Raw genomic sequence first — 19,329 nt, forward strand, 5'->3', positions numbered from 1 at the left:
AAACAAGAAAAAAAAAAAAAGACTGTGACTGCTTTATAATAGGATGGGCTACCCACCTGTCTGTCCTCCTCCTCTCTATGTGGCACTCTGCAGCACTGTTCCCTGCATTATCTGTGGCACCCTTAGCAAGAGAGAAGATGGTGAGTGTTAATGTGCAGAAGCAGCTGAGATTGCAGAGAAAGGGAAACATCAGGGTTTAAAGAACAGGGACCAGAAAGAAGGAAGACTCATGGAAGGTAGAAACACCAGAGAAGGCCCCACTGTGTCCCTCTTCAGGGAGAGACAGCAGGGAGTGGATTGAAGAGAATGAAGAGCACTGGCAGCAGGGAGAGTGGGAAAACTGGGAGAAGAAGATAGAAGTAAGGGAAAGTAAACTGGGAAACAGGCAATGGAAAGGAGAGGTGAGACACAGCAGTGGGTCAGGGTATGATGTGAGAGGTCATGAGTCCAAGCCCAGCTCTAACAAAGGGGGAGGGAGCACCAAACAAAATGTGAATAGGAACCCTAGCTTTAAAGCTCACTCACCACTCTCTAGTTAGAATGCAAGAGTTATGACCTGTTAATGTTCTACAACAGTTCACAGAGTAATGAAATCAAACGTAGCATAGTGATAAAAAGCATTTACAGAATTGCACAGTGTAACTCAATTATTTGCCAAGTGCTGAAGTAATCCCCTTTTACTGAAACATACTCTAAGGCCATCTAAAATTTTGCAGCGCTGGTTGTTACAGCTGTATTAGTACAGCTGTATAGGGCCAGCGCTGCAGAGTGGCCACACTTACAGCAACCAGCGCTGCAAGTGGTGTTATATGTGGCCACACTGCAGCGCTGTTGGGCGGCTTCAAGGGGGGTTCGGGGAACGCGAGAGCAAACCGGGAAAGGAGACCAGCTTCGCCGCGGTTTGCTCTCGCGTTCCCCGAACCACCCTGCAAACCGCAGGGAAGGAGACCTGCTTGCTCGGGGGTTCCGGGAACGCGAGAGCAAACCGGGAAAGGAGACCAGCTTCGCCGCGGTTTGCTCTCGCGTTCCCGGAACCACCCAGCAAACCTCAGGGAAGGAGACCTGCTTGCTCGGGGAACGAGAGAGCAAACCGGGGAAGGAGACCAGCTTCGCCGCGGTTTGCTCTCGCGTTCCCCGAACCACCCTGCAAACCGTAGGGAAGGAGACCTGTTTGTTCGGGGAACGCGATAGCAAACCGGGGAAGGAGACCAGCTTCGCCGCGGTTTGCTCTCGCGTTCCCGGAACCACCCAGCAAACCTCAGGGAAGGAGACCTGCTTGCTCGGGGTTCGGGGAACGCGAGAGCAAGCTGGGGAAGGAGACCAGTTTGATTACCAGAGGAACCACCCAGCAAACCTCAGGGAAGGAGACCTGCTTGCTCGGGGAACGAGAGAGCAAACCGGGGAAGGAGACCAGCTTCGCCGCGGTTTGCTCTCGCGTTCCCGGAACCACCCTGCAAACCGTAGGGAAGGAGACCTGCTTGTTCGGGGAACGCTATAGCAAACCGGGGAAGGAGAACAGCTTCGCCGCGGTTTGCTCTCGCGTTCCCGGAACCACCCAGCAAACCTCAGGGAAGGAGACCTGCTTGTTCGGGGAACGCGAGAGCAAGCTGGGGAAGGAGACCAGTTTGATTACCAGAGGCTTCCTCGGTGATGCTGGGATACCTGCTTATTCCACGGAGGTCAAGAAAAGCGCTGGTAAGTGTCTATACTTGATTACCAGCGCTGGATCACCAGCGCTGGATCCTCTACACCCGAGACAAAACGGGAGTACGGCCAGCGCTGCAAACAGGGAGTTGCAGCGCTGGTGATGCCCTGCAGATGTGTACACCTCCTAAGTTGCAGCGCTGTAACTCCCTCACCAGCGCTGCAACTTTCTGATGTAGACAAGCCCTAAGAGTATGGCTACAGTAGCAGCGGTCCAGCGCCGTGAGTTAAACTTGTCTTTGTACAGCTGAGTAGGGAAAGCACTGCAATCTGTCCACACTGCCAGCTGACAGTGCACTGTCGTGGCCACATTTGCAGCGGCATTGGGAGCGGTGCATTATGGGCAGCTATCCCAGCATTCAAGTGGCTGCAACATGCTTTTCAAAAGCGGGGTGGGGATGGGGTGGAGTGTGACAGGGAGTGGAGGAAAGTGTGTGTGTCAGCACACTGCCTTGTAAGTTCCGATCCCTCTCCCACCCCTCTCACTCACTGAAAGCAAACAGCAGCTATTTGTTTTGTTCTCATAGACCTGATAAGAAGCCATTCGCTGAAACAGACCCCCCTCCAGCCTGCACTGCCTCTCTCTTCAAGCAAACATTAGCTGTTGGCACTCCAAACAGAGCCCCCCCGCCTGCCTCTCACTCATTCAAAGCAAACAGTAGCTGTGTTTGTTTTTTTGATGAGCAGCCCCCAAAACGGAGCTTTGAAAGGGCACTTCCCCATCTGGAGTTCACAACAAAATCAAGAGAGGAAGCTTCACTTAGAAGGATTATGGAGAGTTTCCGGAGGTCAATCACTGCGTAATAATGTTACTCCCCGTTTACACTGGAGCAGCAGCATCTCAGCCACTACACAACAGCTGTTATTCCTCTCGGGGAGGTGGAATACCAGCAGCACTGTAGCCACAGAGAAACAGCACTGTACGTGCCTTGCCAGTGTGGGTGGGGAGTGAGGCACAGCGCTCTGGGTGGCTTTATTGCACTGTAACTCTCAAGTGTAGCCAAGGCCTAATTCGCTCTCAGAGCATTCACTTATTTTGCTATTTATAAACTATGGAAACCCAGAAGAGTTTCTCAAGTAAATTACTGCCTTGTTTACTACAAGTATCAGAGGGGTAGCCGTGTTAGTCTGGATCTGTAAAAGCAGCAAAGAGTCCTGTGGCACCGTATAGACTAACGGACGTTTTGGAGCATGAGCTTTCGTGGGTGAATACCCACTTCGTCAGATGCATGTAGTGGAAATTTCCAGGGGCAGGTATATATATGCAGGCAAGCTAGAGATAATGAGGTAGTTCAATTAGGGAGGTTGAGGCCCTGTTCTAGCAGTTGAGGTGTGAAAACCAAGGGAGGAGAAACTGGTTCTGTAATTGGCAAGCCATTCACAGTCTTTGTTTAATCCTGAGCTGATGGTGTCAAATTTGCAGATGAACTGAAGCTCAGCAGTTTCTCTTTCAAGTCTGGTCCTGAAGTTTTTTTGCTGGAGGATGGCCACCTTAAGGTCTGCTATAGTGTGGCCAGGAAGGTTGAAGTGTTCTCCTACAGGTTTTTGTATATTGCCATTCCTAATAGCTGATTTGTGTCTGTTTATCCTTTTCCGTAGCGATTGTCCAGTTTGGCCGAAGTACATAGCAGAGGGGCATTGCTGGCATATGATGGCGTATATTACATTGGTGGACGTGCAGGTGAATGAACCGGTGATGGTGTGGCTGATCTGGTTAGGTCCTGTGATGGTGTCGCTGCTGTAGATGTGTGGGCAGAGTTGGCATCGAGGTTTGTTGCATGGATTGGTTCCTGAGCTAGAATTACTATGGTGCAGTGTGTAGTTACTGGTGAGAATATGTTTCAGGTTGGCAGGTTGCCTGTGGGCGAGGACTGGCCTGCCACCCAAGGCCTGTGAAAGTGTGGGATCATTGTCCAGGATGGGTTGTAGGTCCCTGATGATGCGTTGGAGAGGTTTTAGCTGGGGACTGTATGTGATGGCCAGTGGAGTCCTGTTGGTTTCTTTCTTGGGTTTGTCTTGCAGTAGGAGGCTTCTGGGTACACGTCTGGCTCTGTTGATCTGTTTCCTTATTTCCTTGTGCGGGTATTGTAGCTTTGAGAATGCTTGGTGGAGATTTTGTAGGTGTTGGTCTCTGTCTGAGGGGTTAGAGCAATGCTTGGCTGTAGACAATGGATCGTGTGATGTGCCTGGGATGGAAGCTGGAGGCATGAAGGTAGGCATAGCGGTCGGTAGGTTTTCAGTATAGGGTGGTGGTAATGTGACCATCACTTATTTGCACCGTGGTGTCTAGGAAGTGGACCTCCCGTGTAGATTGGTCCAGGCTGAGATTGATGGTGGGGTGGAAGCTGTTGAAATCGTGGTGGAATTTTTCCAGAGACTCCTTCCCATGGGTCCAGATGATGACGATGTCATCAATGTAGCATAGGTAGAGAAGGGGCGTGAGCGGACGAGAGCTGAGGAAGCGTTGTTCCAGGTCAGCCATAAAAATATTGGCATATTGTGGGGCCATGCAGGTGCTCATAGCGGTGCCACTGATCTGGAGATATATATTGTCATCAAATTTGAAATAGTTGTGTGTGAGGATAAAGGCACAGAGCTCAGCAGCCAGTTGTGCTGTAACATCATCAGGGATACTGTTCCTGACAGCTTGTATTCCATCTGTGTGTGGGATGTTTGTGTAGAGAGCCTCTACATCCATGGTGGCTAGGATGGTGTTTTCTGGAAGGTCACTAATACATTGTAGTTTCCTCAGGAAATCAGTGGTGTCACGGAGATAGCTGGGAGTGCTGGTGGCATAGGGTCTGAGTAGAGAGTCCACATACCCAGACAGTCCTTCAGTGAGAGTGCCAATGCCTGAGATGATGGGGCGTCCAGGATTTCCGGGTTTGTGGATCTTGGGTAGTAGATAGAATAACCCTGGTCGGGGCTCCAAGGGTATGTTGATTTGTTCCAGTGTTAGTGTAGGGAGTGTCCTGAGTAGATGTTGCAGTTTCTTAGTGTATTCCTCAGTGGGATCTGAGGGAATTTCCACTACATGCATCTGACGAAGTGGGTATTCACCCACGAAAGCTCATGCTCCAAAACGTCTGTTAGTCTATAAGGTGCCACAGGACTCTTTGCTGCTTGTTTACTACATAAGACTATCTAATTTTCTTTATCTCCCTAAGTCAAGGGTACCTTTTGCACAGATGATAATTTAAGAAAGCAATCCAGTTTACACAGTAAAAAATGTGGTGAGGTTATGAAGAAGTATTGATTTGTAAGAAAATGGTAACACAAGTATGAATTTAGTGCTGCTGGTAAAGCCATTATGGTGAATCACACAACAGATATGAAGAATCAATTTTGGAATCTACATCTGAGAAAAATGATCTCATAACTAGAGTATACTATGCATAAAAATCTCTGACTTACTTAAATTTACTATATAAAAAAATCTAAAGACAGATACACTTACGTTTTGTTCCATGGTAGTTATATCTTGTTCAGCTTTTGAAAGCTTAAATTTGTATTCACTTATTTGTCTGTTGGCATCTCCTAAATAAAATCAGACATTAATGAATTTCTTAAAGTGTCACTAATAAGCAATTCCTATTTTAATTCAAATGAATTTAAAATATGACTCCATTGAGAAATAGAGGTTACTTACCTGTAACTGGAGGTTCTTTGAGATGTGTGGTCCCATATTCCACATGGGGGTACATATGCGCACCATGCACTTGAGTCTGGAATTTTTTTAGTAAGCAGTGCCCCACTGGTCCACACGTGCTGTAGCTCTCCTCATGCTCCAAATCCAGATAATCCATGACAGAGCAGATAATGGAAAACAGATAGGGACCACACAGATCAAAGAACATCCAGTTACAGGTAAGTAACCTCCGTTTCTTCTTCAAGTGATAGTCCCTACCTGTGTTCCACAGGTGAGAGATTAACAAGCAGTGTTCAAACAGGTGGTCGCAAGGATGCAGATGTGATAGCTAATACTGCTATCCCCATAGCTGTATCTGTAATGGAAGATTGGGCCAAAGTGTAACGTCTTCTGAAGGTGTGCAAGGAGCTTCAGGTAGCTGCCCTACGTATCTCTACCCATGGCACAGGCTACCACCTGTCCCTTGGCAAATCATGCCTGGCCAGAAGACATAACCCTGATGTTCTAGGGTTTCTGTGCAGGGCCATCTTTGCTTGGTACCACAGAGTCTCCTGAGGAGCTTTTGACTCATTGTAAGAAAAAACCAGATCACCAGCAGTACATAACAGTACCAATGATTTTGTAAAGAGACTTGCAGATAGGAGACGAGGAATAGCCTCCCTCTTTTGAAGTAACGTCTCTGAATAGAGATGGGGTGTGTGTGTGTGTCAGACAGAAAGAGAAAGCAAATGAATATGAGGATAGGGAGACATAGGTCTCATACCACCTGGAGATGGATGGTGAGTACATTGGTGCTGCCATTGGATCTGGAGCTTCCCTGGTCACAGTAGAAGTCGGATCCTTCTGGGGCTGTGTTGGTATAGGCAGTGCATCAGTTCTGGAGAATGTTTGTCCTGTGCATTGGACATCGGAACCGGTACACAAGAACAGGCAGAGCCGTATCCTTATGTGTCACTTTCTCTTGCTAAGAAGATTTACTCTGGCCTAAGTTTTTAGTGTCTGTGCGCATAGGCTCTCCTGTCTTTGGTGGGGTCAGGGAGTGATGCTCTCTCTTCGGAGCAGTTTTGGATGAAGACAGTTTATCCCTATACTTATGACCGTGCATCTTACTCTCATCAGAAGCCTTCTCTTCAGCTTAGAATTCTTGGCTTCAACTCCCAAGTTTGTGCTCAGAGGGATACTTCCTGTCTGATGAGGCTGCTGTACAGGGAGATCTTCCCAGCCTAGATCTGATTGGGGTCCCATCACCTTTTCTTTTCCTGACCCTCTGAATTCTGGGGGGAAGGAGCAGCAAATACTATACATGGCTGAGATACGAAACTCGCCCAGAGGCGCACTGATGTTGATTGCTCACAGAAAAAGAGCGAGGGCAGGAAACACAAGTTTTGAACTTGGGACAATCTCAGCCTTCCTGGGCGGGGCAGGAGGAGGAAATTCTGCGGAATGCAGAAAAAGGGGGAACAACTATCTAACTCTACTATACTAGAGTCTAAAAAGAAGAAGAATACTAAAAACAAACGAATTACAGTATATTTACAGAAATGACACAGTAGCAAAAGGAGCTGAGAGGACAGAAAACTCCCTCAGACTTCATAGCAACAAGAAGGAATGGGAGGTGTGTTGCACTGTTCCTTATACTTGTGGTTCAGAGCAGAACAAATGCTACGGATGGACACTGCTTACTAAAAAATTCCAGACTTAGGTGCATGGTGCACATGCATAGCCCAGGTGTGAGACAGAGGGACCACTGCTCAAAGAACACTACTATATCCAGGACTCTTTTGTGGTGGAAATATTCTTTATAGATTCTCTTCTCTTGGAGAATAAAGAAGCTAGAATAATGATCCTATCTTTCACATATGACAACATAACAGACCCATTATAAGAGACTGAAGACACCAAGCCTGCATTAATCACTTCATAACCCCAAGATATAGACACTTTAAAATGTGCATTTGACAGACCGACCATGGACAATCAAAATAATTGGTAACATCAACAAACCATCTCACCCCCAACAGATTATCTACTTGAAAAGCAGAATCACTATATTAAGACTGGTTTGAGGATAAGAATCCCAATGTAAATATAAATTCTGGAGGTTGAGCACAGAGATCTGAAAAAACATTTGACCAAAAAGCAGAATAAAGCTTTAATTTGCTTGACAAGACAAATATGAGAAAGAAAAGAAAATTTCCTACAGGTTTGCACATCATTTTTGGTGGTACAGCTCAGAAATTGCCAACTGACACAACCACAGCTCGGCTTAAGATAGCTTTGGCACATCTCTCAAATGACTGTCCTGTCAATGACTAGCAGCTCCATATAGGTGCTGACAGCAAGGGAGAAATAGTTTGCTTGCTCAGACTCAAGCTAGCCTGGTCAGTTTGTATGAAGTGAAAATGAATGTTGGGCAGGATTTTAATAAGTTTTGTTTGCTGCAGATAGTGACAGAGGGTCTTTCAGACTGAGTTAGTGGATCAAGCTTCAACACGATAAGAAACCAGGGGAAAATACTAGCAAAATAATTCAGGTGAAATTCTATCTAATAATGAAATTTGGCAAATATTTATATCAAAGTTAGGCAAAGTTGTCAACTAAGAAAAATTAAACTTGTCAAATTTTATTAAGCTCCAAAAGTAATCACAGACCTTGTATTAACTATTGTATATTGAGGAATGTACTGAGAAGTTTGCCAACAAAAATAATTTTAAAATCGTGTGTGTGTGTATGTATATATACAAATATAAATAAATATATACTTACTCTGCATTTCAATTAACTGCAAATCAGAACCATTCTCTAATCCTGTCATATCTGGATTTGTGCCATCATTTTTAGAGTTTTTCTGTCGTTCCTCTTCCAGTTGCAGCTTCAGTTTCCTAATCTGAAATTAAAATATCATATTGTGAAGAGTAATCTACTAGAAGTTACATTGTGACCACAAAACATTTTCCCCTTCATTATGATTCTCAGCATAAGATGCCAATTGAGCTCTGTGTATGGAATTTTTCATGCACATTTTACATTTCTAAAAGTTTACAAAAACTATGGCTCAGATCCCAGGATATTCAAAGGCATACCAGGGCAAAGCCAGCATTATGATGTACCTCTTCCCTCATTCCCAGAAGAGATGGCTGCCCAACTGGTCACCTGTGCAGAGGTAGAGTAGTCTCAAAAGCAGCTTAACTTTGTGTTACATGCCAGCAGTTCCTACAGGTATTTCCGGAAGTCAGGGCTCATCAGTATGTAAGAAATGCCCAGCCATGACCCCTATAGTGGGGGGCTGATAAAGAAGGTAAGAGCTCTTATCTTTGCTCTACACTATTGGAAAACTCCTTCACAGCTGAGTGGAATGGTGTAGGGAGTTTGAATCTCACAAACAGGAGTTTACATGAGCCACCTCAAAACAGAATGATTTTTACAACTACCATGCTCTAAAAAGTGATTGTATTTTTATGGTCTAGCCAGTATTTGGCTTCTATTTTGGCTTGAGCCCAAAACATCTAGTTATTTGATATTCATCTGAATATTAAAAATAAGGTATCTGGTACACTCTCAATGAAAACAAAGGCTGATAAGAATGTCTAGTTCTGTGTCCTGTGCAGCTATATTCCGTGCCTTCCCCTAGACCACAAATTCACAAACTGTGGTCTGTGGCTTATTAGTCTGAGGAACACCTGCTGGTGGTCCACTGGTCACTTGCTAGTCACCAACTACCTCCTCTTTTCTAGTTGCTAAACTGCATTAAAAGCTAATATTCATAATATTTTTCGTTTTAACTAACTGTAGTTATCACAGGAATGTTGTGATGATAAACTGGAAGAATCACAACATGGGAGGACAGATTATCCATGAGAAACTCTATGGTATGGAAAAGTTTGAGTACTCTTGTCCTGGACAGATCTCTCAGAGCACATAACGACCCTGGCTTCTGCTCTCTCTCGAGTCAGCCATACTGGTACTGTTCAAAAATGACTCCCAAACCTTGTACGATTTTAGTAACTTCTTCTTGCTTTTATAAAAAGAAATAAGAGAAAGAATGAATAAATAGCTACTTCATTTCATATAACCATCACTGATCAATGATGATCTGTAATGGTAAGAGGCAAATGAGTCAATCATACAGCACAATGTTAGTATAAAAAAGGAGAGGTAGGAAGCACCTTCACAAAGATCCATATATACTTCCAATTGGGACCACTCAGAACAATCATAAGGGAGACAGCTTGAAGAATCCTCCACTCCAGCTTTTACATAAGACCAAGTTCACGCTGTTCAGGGCACCAAAGGGAGGAGCTTAGTAGTTTTTGGCTGACCATCAACAAAGATGGAAGTTTTATTAAAGCTAATATTTTGGTTTAGTTTGTTTTACATACAGGTTTAGCAGCTTTTTATTTATTAATGTACTAACATTTTTTCAGCGACACTTTTTTGAACCTAACCTATCCCTTTACAGAATATTTATGGGAAAAAAACACATCTCTACCTGTGACAATAATTCCTCCTTTTCCCCAGCCAGTTTTCGTAGCCGAACATCTAAAAGAACCAAAGACGATCTCAATTAAAAAACAGATGGATTTAAAACCAAAAATTTAATGTTTTTTAATTTTCATTAAGCTTAAAAATAAAAATATTTTTTAAACTGAGCAAATGCTGTGAATTTAATGACACACTGAAAATGATGATTTAAGTTCTTATGGTTTATTGTACTTGCCTAAAGGGTAGCAAACGTCAATACTTCAAACATCACTATATTCACAGCAACATGCAGTTCAAATATATCCTTGTAACATATAAAAAGGTAATTATTTTCTTTACTTTTTAATATATAAAAAGTTTAGCAGCAATAAAGACATCTGAGATAGGCAATTCCTGGTAGTTAATGAATGGCTGAGGGACAACTGGGGATAATTTATACATTTAATAAAACAAAACCATCTCCCACTTCCTAAAAATACTCACTTTAGTAAAAATACTAAGACATGGCTAGTTACTGCTATAACCATTTTACCTGTATGTGTACTTCTTTCCCCAGCCCTTTATTTCTGTCTTATCTTTCAGATTGCAAGCACTTCAAGGAAGGGACTGTCTCCCCCTAGGTCTGTAGAGTACCTATCATATTGTGTTACTAGAATACAAACAGTAACTTGCTTAATAGCCTAAACTGAAGCTAAAATAAATTAACTCATCCAGAAGATCATTAACCACTAGAACATACCCTCCCACTCGGTCAGTACTAAAATTAGAATAGGTCTGGCAAGTTCTCAGTTTCTTAGAGAATTATTTAAAAAATAATGTAAACAAAGCAACAGTGTGTCAGAAGTACCAAATAAGAGTATTAACAATTCTTTCTGTCCATTTCAACATGACTGGGCAATATCAGGACTATTTATTAAATAAATGGTTTAAAACAAAAAACATGTAGTCTTCCATTTAAAATGTATATACTACGTGTACCAACACATAAGGATGTTTCCTTGTGTACTAAGTAATGAAAAAACAATTTGTGCAGTTTAGCTAGGAAAACAAAATTAACCAGGAGCCTGGGAACAGAACCCTAACTTTGTCCACGCACAGTAGTAGTTTGACTGTGCTAACTGGAACTAGAGCAAACCTTTCTATTCTAAGCAGTTAAGAGATACACGATCAATTTGCATGAAGACAGCATAAAAATATTTCAAAGGAAATGACAGGACACAATATACACTCCTATTTCTTGTATGTATGACTTCTTTCACAAATGGGCTCTTTAAATAGCTCATGTTTTTAAAGAAACATTTATTTCATAACAAAGAAAATGTGTTAGAGCACTTTACTAATCCTGCATTTTTATCCAATTATTTCCTAGTTTTCTTAGCTCACTCTAAAGTTACCTCAAAAACAATAAAATGGAGACTGGACCATGAGAATTAACCAACTGCAGATGTCCTCATCGCACCGGAATTTTTTTTTTTTTTTTTTTAAATATAGTCAACAAATATGCTGTTAGGTTAGTTAGACAAAGATAGGGGCATTCAGATTGGCAGTGGCACATATTTTATAAGTAATGGAAATATTGTGTATAGCTCTAAAGTCACAATTTTGGATGTGAATACTGGGGGAAACAAAAATCCAGTAAAATCTTTAAAAGTCATATATTTAATATATTTTTACCTAGTGGTCCTTCTCCTGCAGATTCCAAGACTTGAGCAGCTTCCTGCGATACAACTGCTATTGTACCAACCACTGGTTCATGGTTTACGTTACCATTTGGAGTACCATCTGGGATTATAACTAACCCGTGTTTCTGAAAAAATAAAAGGAATTTCACTCATACAAAAGAAACCTTTTCTATCCAATTACATTTTCTGAAGGGTTTTCAACTTGACTGAAACAGTTACACCAAATGGAAATGTTCCATTTAACTTATGTGAGGATTGGGGGTTTGGGTCCATATTTGGACCAAGCAGTATTACTTATGTAATTACCAGAGTCAAACCTTTATTTGAATGTACTGGAGTAGTAACATACTGCTTTCTGTTTTGTGTTGACTATGGTTGATCCCCCATTTCTGTATTTGTATTATTGTATACTACTGCTACTGACATACCTGTCCTGTCTTCACTGTTTCCTTCAGGTCAGCCAACTCATCTCTGAGCTCATCTCGCTCATGCTTAACGGAATCAAAGTACTCTTTCTGTCTTTCTAGGGCCTGGGTACAGGCAGATATCAAGAAAAAGAATGGCACAGAGAGAGAGCACAATATGATAGGCTGTAGAGAGATTTTATACAAATAAGGCAAGCTGAATAGAAGTAAAGAAAGGAGAAGTGGGATATAAAATAATATGTACAACTTCAATAGCTACCTTTTACAGTCATATGTTTGCCTCAGTGCTGCATGCTTGTCATAAAACAACCGACCTACAGTAGGTTTGGCAGACTCTATACAATCCAACCATTTGATTCATTACACTGTTTACCAAAATGAATACAGTCCTTCCAGATGTGTCCATTTTAAGGCAATCTCTGCATGGACTTTTCTGCATAGTATTTGTGTCTAGCTGAACTATCCTAGAAAACCCTCATCGTGGGACCAGCTTAGTGATAACCAAAGTGTTTGTCAAAATACCTTAAGTTTAATAAATACCTGCCTCTGGCTTTAGGAGAAACATCTATTTCAGTCCAAATAGACATTTATTTACAAAAAATTGTATACTACCACTAAACAGGCCACCATACTACTACTGAACAGTCAAGACTCCATAACTTTCTCACAGACCAAAATGCTTGGGGATTTAATTAGTAGAAACCGTAGAATACCACATCCATTACACTAACTACTCTGACTTCTACAGATGCATGAAGTAGAAATCTTACAATCAAAGTCTGCATATTTTAGTTCCTTTTATCCATTTTTACTTATCTGCTTCTCTTTTACTTGAATAAATATTTTAGCCATTTGGTTACTAACAAACATTTTTAGAAACACAAAACTAATACCACTACATTAACACAACCGGGGTCACAACAGAAAACACAACAATCTCATAGAGCTACATTACCCAGAGTTAAGCCAGACATTCTCAGCAAATTAGGCAGCACTACAATATTCTATTTAAGTTAACTACTACATGCACTATAAATAATCCTGAATATGTGACAACTGCATTATAAATAATCCCAGATAAGAGACAACTGCACAAATGTAAACACACGTTTGCCAAGAAAACTCATCTAACAAAAGGTTTTGTCATGCATGAATCTTTAGGAATAGACTGATATAAAGGAAGAAATGAAGGTAAACAGCTTCACATTGTATGTTCTCCACTTCTCAAATTTACTACAATAGAACCTCAAAGTTATGAGCATCTCAGGAATAGAGGTTGTTCATAACTTTGAACAAAACATTATGGTTGTTCTTTCAAAAGTTTACAAATGAACACTGACTTAATACAGCTTTGAATCTTTACTATAAAATAAAGGGAAGGCAGCATTTTTCTTCTGGATAATAGTTTACATTTAGCACAGTTCTGTATTTATTTTATTTTTTGGGGGGGGGGTCTTCGCTGCTGCCTCATCTGTGTATGTCTGGTTCCAAATGAGATGTGTGGTTGACTGCTCAGTTTAACTCTGGTGTTTGTAACTCTGATGTTCTACTGTATGTTGTATTTTAATTATTTATAGTTTCTGGGGAAAGAACAATATTTTATAATGCACTATTCTGTTTATTTCTTTATTTCAACTGGAATAAATGAAACATGCAGTTGAACTGCATTTCATAGATGGAAAAATTAATTTTAACCAATGCTCACTAAAAATATAGGAGTGGTCTAGCAGCTACCCTGTGATGGATATAGGATTTTTTTTAAAAAATCATTTTATTACTTATCTACTGTTTCCTCAGGCACACTAGATTTCTACAATTAAAATTATAAACGAAGTCAAGCCTTTATTTTTTAAACTCTGTAAATGCTTTAAATTAGGGCTTGAAAAGTTTACCTGATGCCTACTAGCCACAGTGCCACTGCATGTACTCAAAGCTACAATCCTTGCATTTTTAAGGAATAAACAATGTTTATTGTGTATTCTATTAAACTGTAAAATTATCAAATTTCCATTTAATATATATTTTTAAACATACCTTGTTACATATCTCAATTTAGTTATTCAAGTGCAAAATAGTCCTTAAACATGGAGTTAGGGTTGTAGGCACTCCACACTTCCCAGGACTCCTTGTGACTTTACAGAACATGAGAGTTTAATTCCCAAAACCCAAATCACTGACAAAAACAGGAAATTCAGAGTTAAGGTCTCCCTGCACACAGGGTATAAGATTAGCATTGCAAGAAAAAACAAAAACCACAAATGTTGAAAATGAGCTCTGTTACATTTCTCACACAACACAGGAACACAACCATAACTCTGCCTCCCCATTACCCAATGGGGTTGGCAATAAAAACAGAGGCAGGGTTGGTTGTATTCCACTTAACCCACCAACCATATAACACCAAATTTGCAAAACTACTTCCACAGCCCCTCTTACTATCAAAATATTTCTCAGGACAACTGAGCTCTGCAAGTGTATTGTAGAGTAATTTATTAATTAAAAGCAGGTCACTTTGGAGGAGGAAACTTTGCCTCAGAATTCCCTTGACCAAATATTCCCCACAAAGTCTATCCCAGAGCCTGATGTGGCATAGCTATTTTCAAGGCAATCTGCCTACACAGGTGCACTTTGGAGCACTTTGAATAATAAAAGCAATTCACGGGGGGGGGGGGGGGACCCTGAATAAATGACTTGATAAATTGTACCTCAGCCCTCAAACTGACATATTGAGTTGCAATCCTACTTGAATGTGCCTGTGAATTTGAGAGCACTTTGAAAAACAGACTTGAAACTGACATGCTGTTTCTATTCTGCTTGTGAACCAGATTTCCGGTTTGCATCAGCCTTGCAAACAACTTTTTAGAACCAAAATAAAATTCTAATAACTTACAAAATATAGTGCATTGTACAGCTGCTCTTAAGGAGTCTTAAGATGGGATACAGTGAAACAGATCAGTCTTGACAAATCCACTACAGCTTATCACCGGGGAAGATAACAAAAATGAAGTCATGGAAAATAAAGTGTTATAGGATCACAGGGGAGGCAAACAGAGAGGAAGAAGGTTCATTCTCCTTTACAAGTGGTAGGGTGGGATTGGACTTAATTTTGAGACACAAAGGCTAAAAACTTTTGTTTTAAAAAAGTTATGCTTTAGATTCTGTAGACGTTAATGTCACTGGTCTCTGCATCCACACAGGCAATTTTCATATTTGCCATGAACAGGTAGATTTTTCAAGCCCTGGCTCCAGGTAAAACACAATTCTTAAAAGTTAAGGCATTGTATGCATGACAAACTGAAGTCTTCTATTTAATAAGTTTAATTAATACAGTTCTATTTTATACACCACCAATCACCATATTATTTAGGCGCTTCAAGCTACTCAATCTTCTTTCCTCTTTTGTTGTTTGTAATACACTTTACAGCATTTAATCTATAGTATATTTTGTTTAATATTTTATTCTTTCCAGTGCTTTCAAAGTGAAAACCCTGGATTGCTTAAATGAATGACAGACACGTGGTATGTAATCATATTAAACATCTGCATGCTTCTAATGTATTGCGAGGCATACGTCCACAAAACCAACCCTGAGATGTGGGTATGACATATAGCTAGACTTCTTGAAAAAATATGATTTTATAAGAGTGATTTTATTTAAAAAAAAAAAACCACTGCTTTTTCGAATAGATGGCTAACAAGTCTTGAAGTGTCATGAGCACTTAGATTTCTTCTTTCTTAATATAAAACGCATAGCAAGTTGCTTAATTCATATATAATGCTGTAAATTCAACATTCAGAATGAGTGTAGTAAGCCATATTTTCAAAACTGAACAGGTGGTTATGTATTTTTCATTTTCTGCTTGAAGTATTAGGCACTGGCTCCTGCTAGATGTATGACAACTGACCAGATGGCTCCTACGATTTTATCTTAGTATGGCCACGCCTATGTTCTTAACCAATTTCTTAGAAGGATAAAATTTGTAATTTATCCCTTTCACCCACTGTTTATGTAAGCATATTCAGCAATACGAAGTGAAGCTCATTTCTTTGTTCCAGTGGGGAGCCTATGTTACAAATATCAGATTGCAACTGTGTTTAAATGGCTAAAATATACACGGCCTTCATTTCTTTGGACTGTCCAGAATCCTCTAACAATACCAGTCTATTTCTAAATCAATGATCCCTTTTCCCCCCATATTAGTTTCATACCCCAATTTTTTTATCTTTCCAAATAATTGTCTCCTGGAGGTCAAACACCTCTCTGGTTATGGAGTCTATTTTCTGCTGCATGCGTTGATTCTCCTGTAGTAAATGGGAGGAGGAAAAGAATAAGAGAGGAAAAAGACAGACTAGTAAAGGAAACAAAAAACAGATAAAGGAAACTAAATAGTAAAAATCAACCAAAGAGTCTATAAGGATGAGAGTTTAAAAACATAGATGGCATCTTAGGCTAATATGACACCTTCCTCTTTCAATCACACAAGGATATTGTAACTAACTTTATTTATACACTAATGTTATTTGGAGCAGGCAATATATAAAATAACTTTTTGATAATGTATCAGTTGTATCTGTGCATTTCCATGATAGCAGTTTTCATATAATTTGGAAGTAATATCCTTCTAGAGAAAAAAATATCTTCATGATAGCTCTTCAGCAGAGATTGTCAAGTATCACATGGTCGTGACTTTTTTTAAAAGTTCTTTTCTCTATGGACTGAAAAGTTATTCGGTTATTAAAGATGAGACTGGAACCACAGGCCGTAGGCATAAATTAATGTAACCCCTTTTTATGTTAATTCTTATAAATTATGACAAATGCGATACATTAAAAAAGTTCAATGCCACAAAATTAATGAAATTTAATTTAAATACAGCATTGATGCAAGATACTAGAAAACAGGTTAAAACACTGACTTTTACATTTCCTAGCCTCTGACTTACCCTTGCAGCCTCATTCACCATAACAGAGAAAGGTATAAACATAACAATTGTCCAATATCAAAATGTTTGCAATGTATTGGATGCTAGCTATAGAAAGTTGAGAGTAACATCTGTACCAGTGCAAAACAAGTATATTCTGGTTGTAATATGTTTGGGAAAATGTAATACATCCCAAGTCAGAGGTCAGGTATGCAGCAAACAGAATACAAACAGGATGATCAGGAAGAAAGAGCATGTTCCTTTGAAAAGGTGTATTATTTATGCATTCTGCTTTCAAAACATGGAAACTCTAGGACATAGTATCTCAGACTATGAATAAGTGTTCTGTATCTTTTTTAGAACAGTCACACTGCAAGATTTAGAGGTTATTTTTGGCCCAGGAAACACATAAAGTTAACTGTAGTGTTAAAGGCAATATGTGAATTCATGTAAAAATTTCAATTTCAGCTCATGAGGTATTTGTATTAGAGCAGTGTTTTCCAACCTTTTTTCATTTGTGGGCCTCTAAAATATTTCAAATGGAGGTGTGGACCCCTTTGGAAATCTTAGACAGGGTTCTGTGGCCACATGTTGAAAACCATTATATCAGAAAATATGTAATAACAGTAAACATATTAGACATTAATGCTCAAGAAAACACAACCACAATTTCTAAAGCAACCTAAGAAATATTGCAAAAAGTACTTCTGTAACTCAAAGAACATTTTCTAACTTTTACACTTGTGTGTGTTGACAGAGTATTATGTTTATCACCTCATGTTATACAATGGAAAACAACAGAAAGAAAGAACAGAAAGAACAGAAAGAACAGAAAGAAAGAAAGAAAGAAAGAATTGTCTATTTAGACAAGATAAAGCATCCAGCAATGAAATGCCTGTCAAATAATTCTAGGTAATGTACAGTGGAGTCGCATCAGAAGCGCATTTAACTTACGCAATTTTAACTATACGCGCTCGGCAAAACAAACAAAAAAAATAATTTAAATACTGTACCTGTAGTGCGGGTGATTCCGCCCACCATTCCACTCAATGAGCATTTGACTATATGCGATTTTCACCTTACGGGCTGACTTCAGAACCTAACCACCACGGAAGATGCAACTCCCCTGTACTACTGTGGTCAGAGGTGGCCTTAGCATTTTTGGTGGGCCTACTAAAATTTTTCTTATGCCCTCAAAATATAACCGATCCCAATCTGTTATAATCATGCTCCTATAATCATGTCCCTGGGCTAGCCTGAGAATTTTGGGGATGATTAGAGAGTAATTCTTTTATATCCCAACAAATCAACTCATTTTGTATCCGTGAGTGGAGGTGGTGTCTGTGTAAAATCACCCTTCTGCTGATCAAGGGAACCGCATTGGTTGTGTTGGGTTATGTGCATAATGCCAACATTTAGAAAAGTATTGCAATGAATAACTGTCTAAACCTGCAAGTGTGGGTGCCCTTTGGCCCCCATTTTGTGAAGTGTCCATATAAGCATGGTGAATATAAGCATTTATATGCCGTTGCACTTTACAAATGTTAATAACCCATACCCTGTGAGGCAGTTAAGTATTCTAGATAAAAAAGCTCAACTTGAAAGGTTTAGCGACCCAACTAAGGACACAGAGGGAGTAAGTGTCAGAACCAGGATTAGAATATGCATAAGATCCTTGATCTCAGTGCTTAGTGCACTACATGCTGTGAAAAGTCAGTTACCTTTTTTTGTAACTGGTGTTCGAGACGTGTTGCTCATGTCCATTCCATTGTAGATGTGTGCGCTTGCCACATGCACTGGTGCCGGAAGTTTTTCCCTCAGTGGTATGCATAGGGGACCAACTCTGGGGCCTTCTGGAGTGGGGCACATCTGCTATGGTATAAGGGGCACTGCCAACAGGGCAAGACTTTGGGGTGGGCAACCAGGGTGGCTGCCGAGGGTGGCCCGCCAAAGAGGGTGCTGTGCGCTGGCCCGGTACTCCACTTGTGTGCTGCGGCCAAGTGGCTGTGGTGCTGGTTCCTCTCCACCCAGCCCAGCCCTGCTCCTCTCAGCCAGTGGGCCCAGGGCTGCCTTCTCCTTTCCCACTACCCCTACCCCCTGCCCACTTGCTCCTCTTGGCCAGCTGGCCACCAGCTGAGGAGGGCTCCTGCCAGTGAAAGGGGCGGAAAGGAGCCCTCAGCCATCGCGGTTCCGTTCTGGCCCCACCTCCTCCCTATAGAGGCTCATATCACTTGGTGGAGGGGGAGCCTCGGCAGCAGGCCCACGGGTTTCTGGCTGCAATGCGCCGAGGACAGTTAGGCTCTCCCATGGCACAGCCCCTACCTCCTCCCTGAGCTCTCGGGCCTCTGCTGGGCCTAGGGCAGCATTGGAAGGAGGGTGGTGTGAAATGAAGAAAACGTTTGTGCCCGTGGAATACTGATATGTGAAAATAGGCGTCCTTCAAATAGAGGATGGCAAACCAGTCT

The 19,329-nt window shown here is 41.0% G+C and overlaps 1 protein-coding gene across 12 annotated transcripts in view; it reads right to left on the minus strand.

Annotated features, from left to right (window-relative positions):
• The window catches only part of LRRFIP2 (LRR binding FLII interacting protein 2), a 123,602-nt gene that overhangs the window by 6,700 nt on the left and 97,573 nt on the right, over positions 1 to 19,329 (minus strand). For 5 of the 12 annotated variants that reach the window (XM_030551292.1, XM_030551290.1, XM_030551286.1 and 2 more), the window contains 6 exons: positions 16,152 to 16,244; positions 11,946 to 12,047; positions 11,510 to 11,642; positions 9,843 to 9,892; positions 8,120 to 8,240; positions 5,162 to 5,241 (listed from right to left, as the gene is read on the minus strand). In XM_030551292.1, the coding sequence (XP_030407152.1) occupies positions 5,162 to 5,241; positions 8,120 to 8,240; positions 9,843 to 9,892; positions 11,510 to 11,642; positions 11,946 to 12,047; positions 16,152 to 16,244 (579 nt within the window). The remainder of the gene's footprint in view (positions 1 to 5,161; positions 5,242 to 8,119; positions 8,241 to 9,842; positions 9,893 to 11,509; positions 11,643 to 11,945; positions 12,048 to 16,151; positions 16,245 to 19,329) is intronic. The other 7 variants (XM_030551294.1, XM_030551293.1, XM_030551291.1 and 4 more) reach the window with 2 other exon arrangements.

The sequence above is a fragment of the Gopherus evgoodei genome, chromosome 2 (assembly GCF_007399415.2).
Source record: "Gopherus evgoodei ecotype Sinaloan lineage chromosome 2, rGopEvg1_v1.p, whole genome shotgun sequence".
Lineage (NCBI taxonomy): Eukaryota > Metazoa > Chordata > Testudines > Testudinidae > Gopherus > Gopherus evgoodei.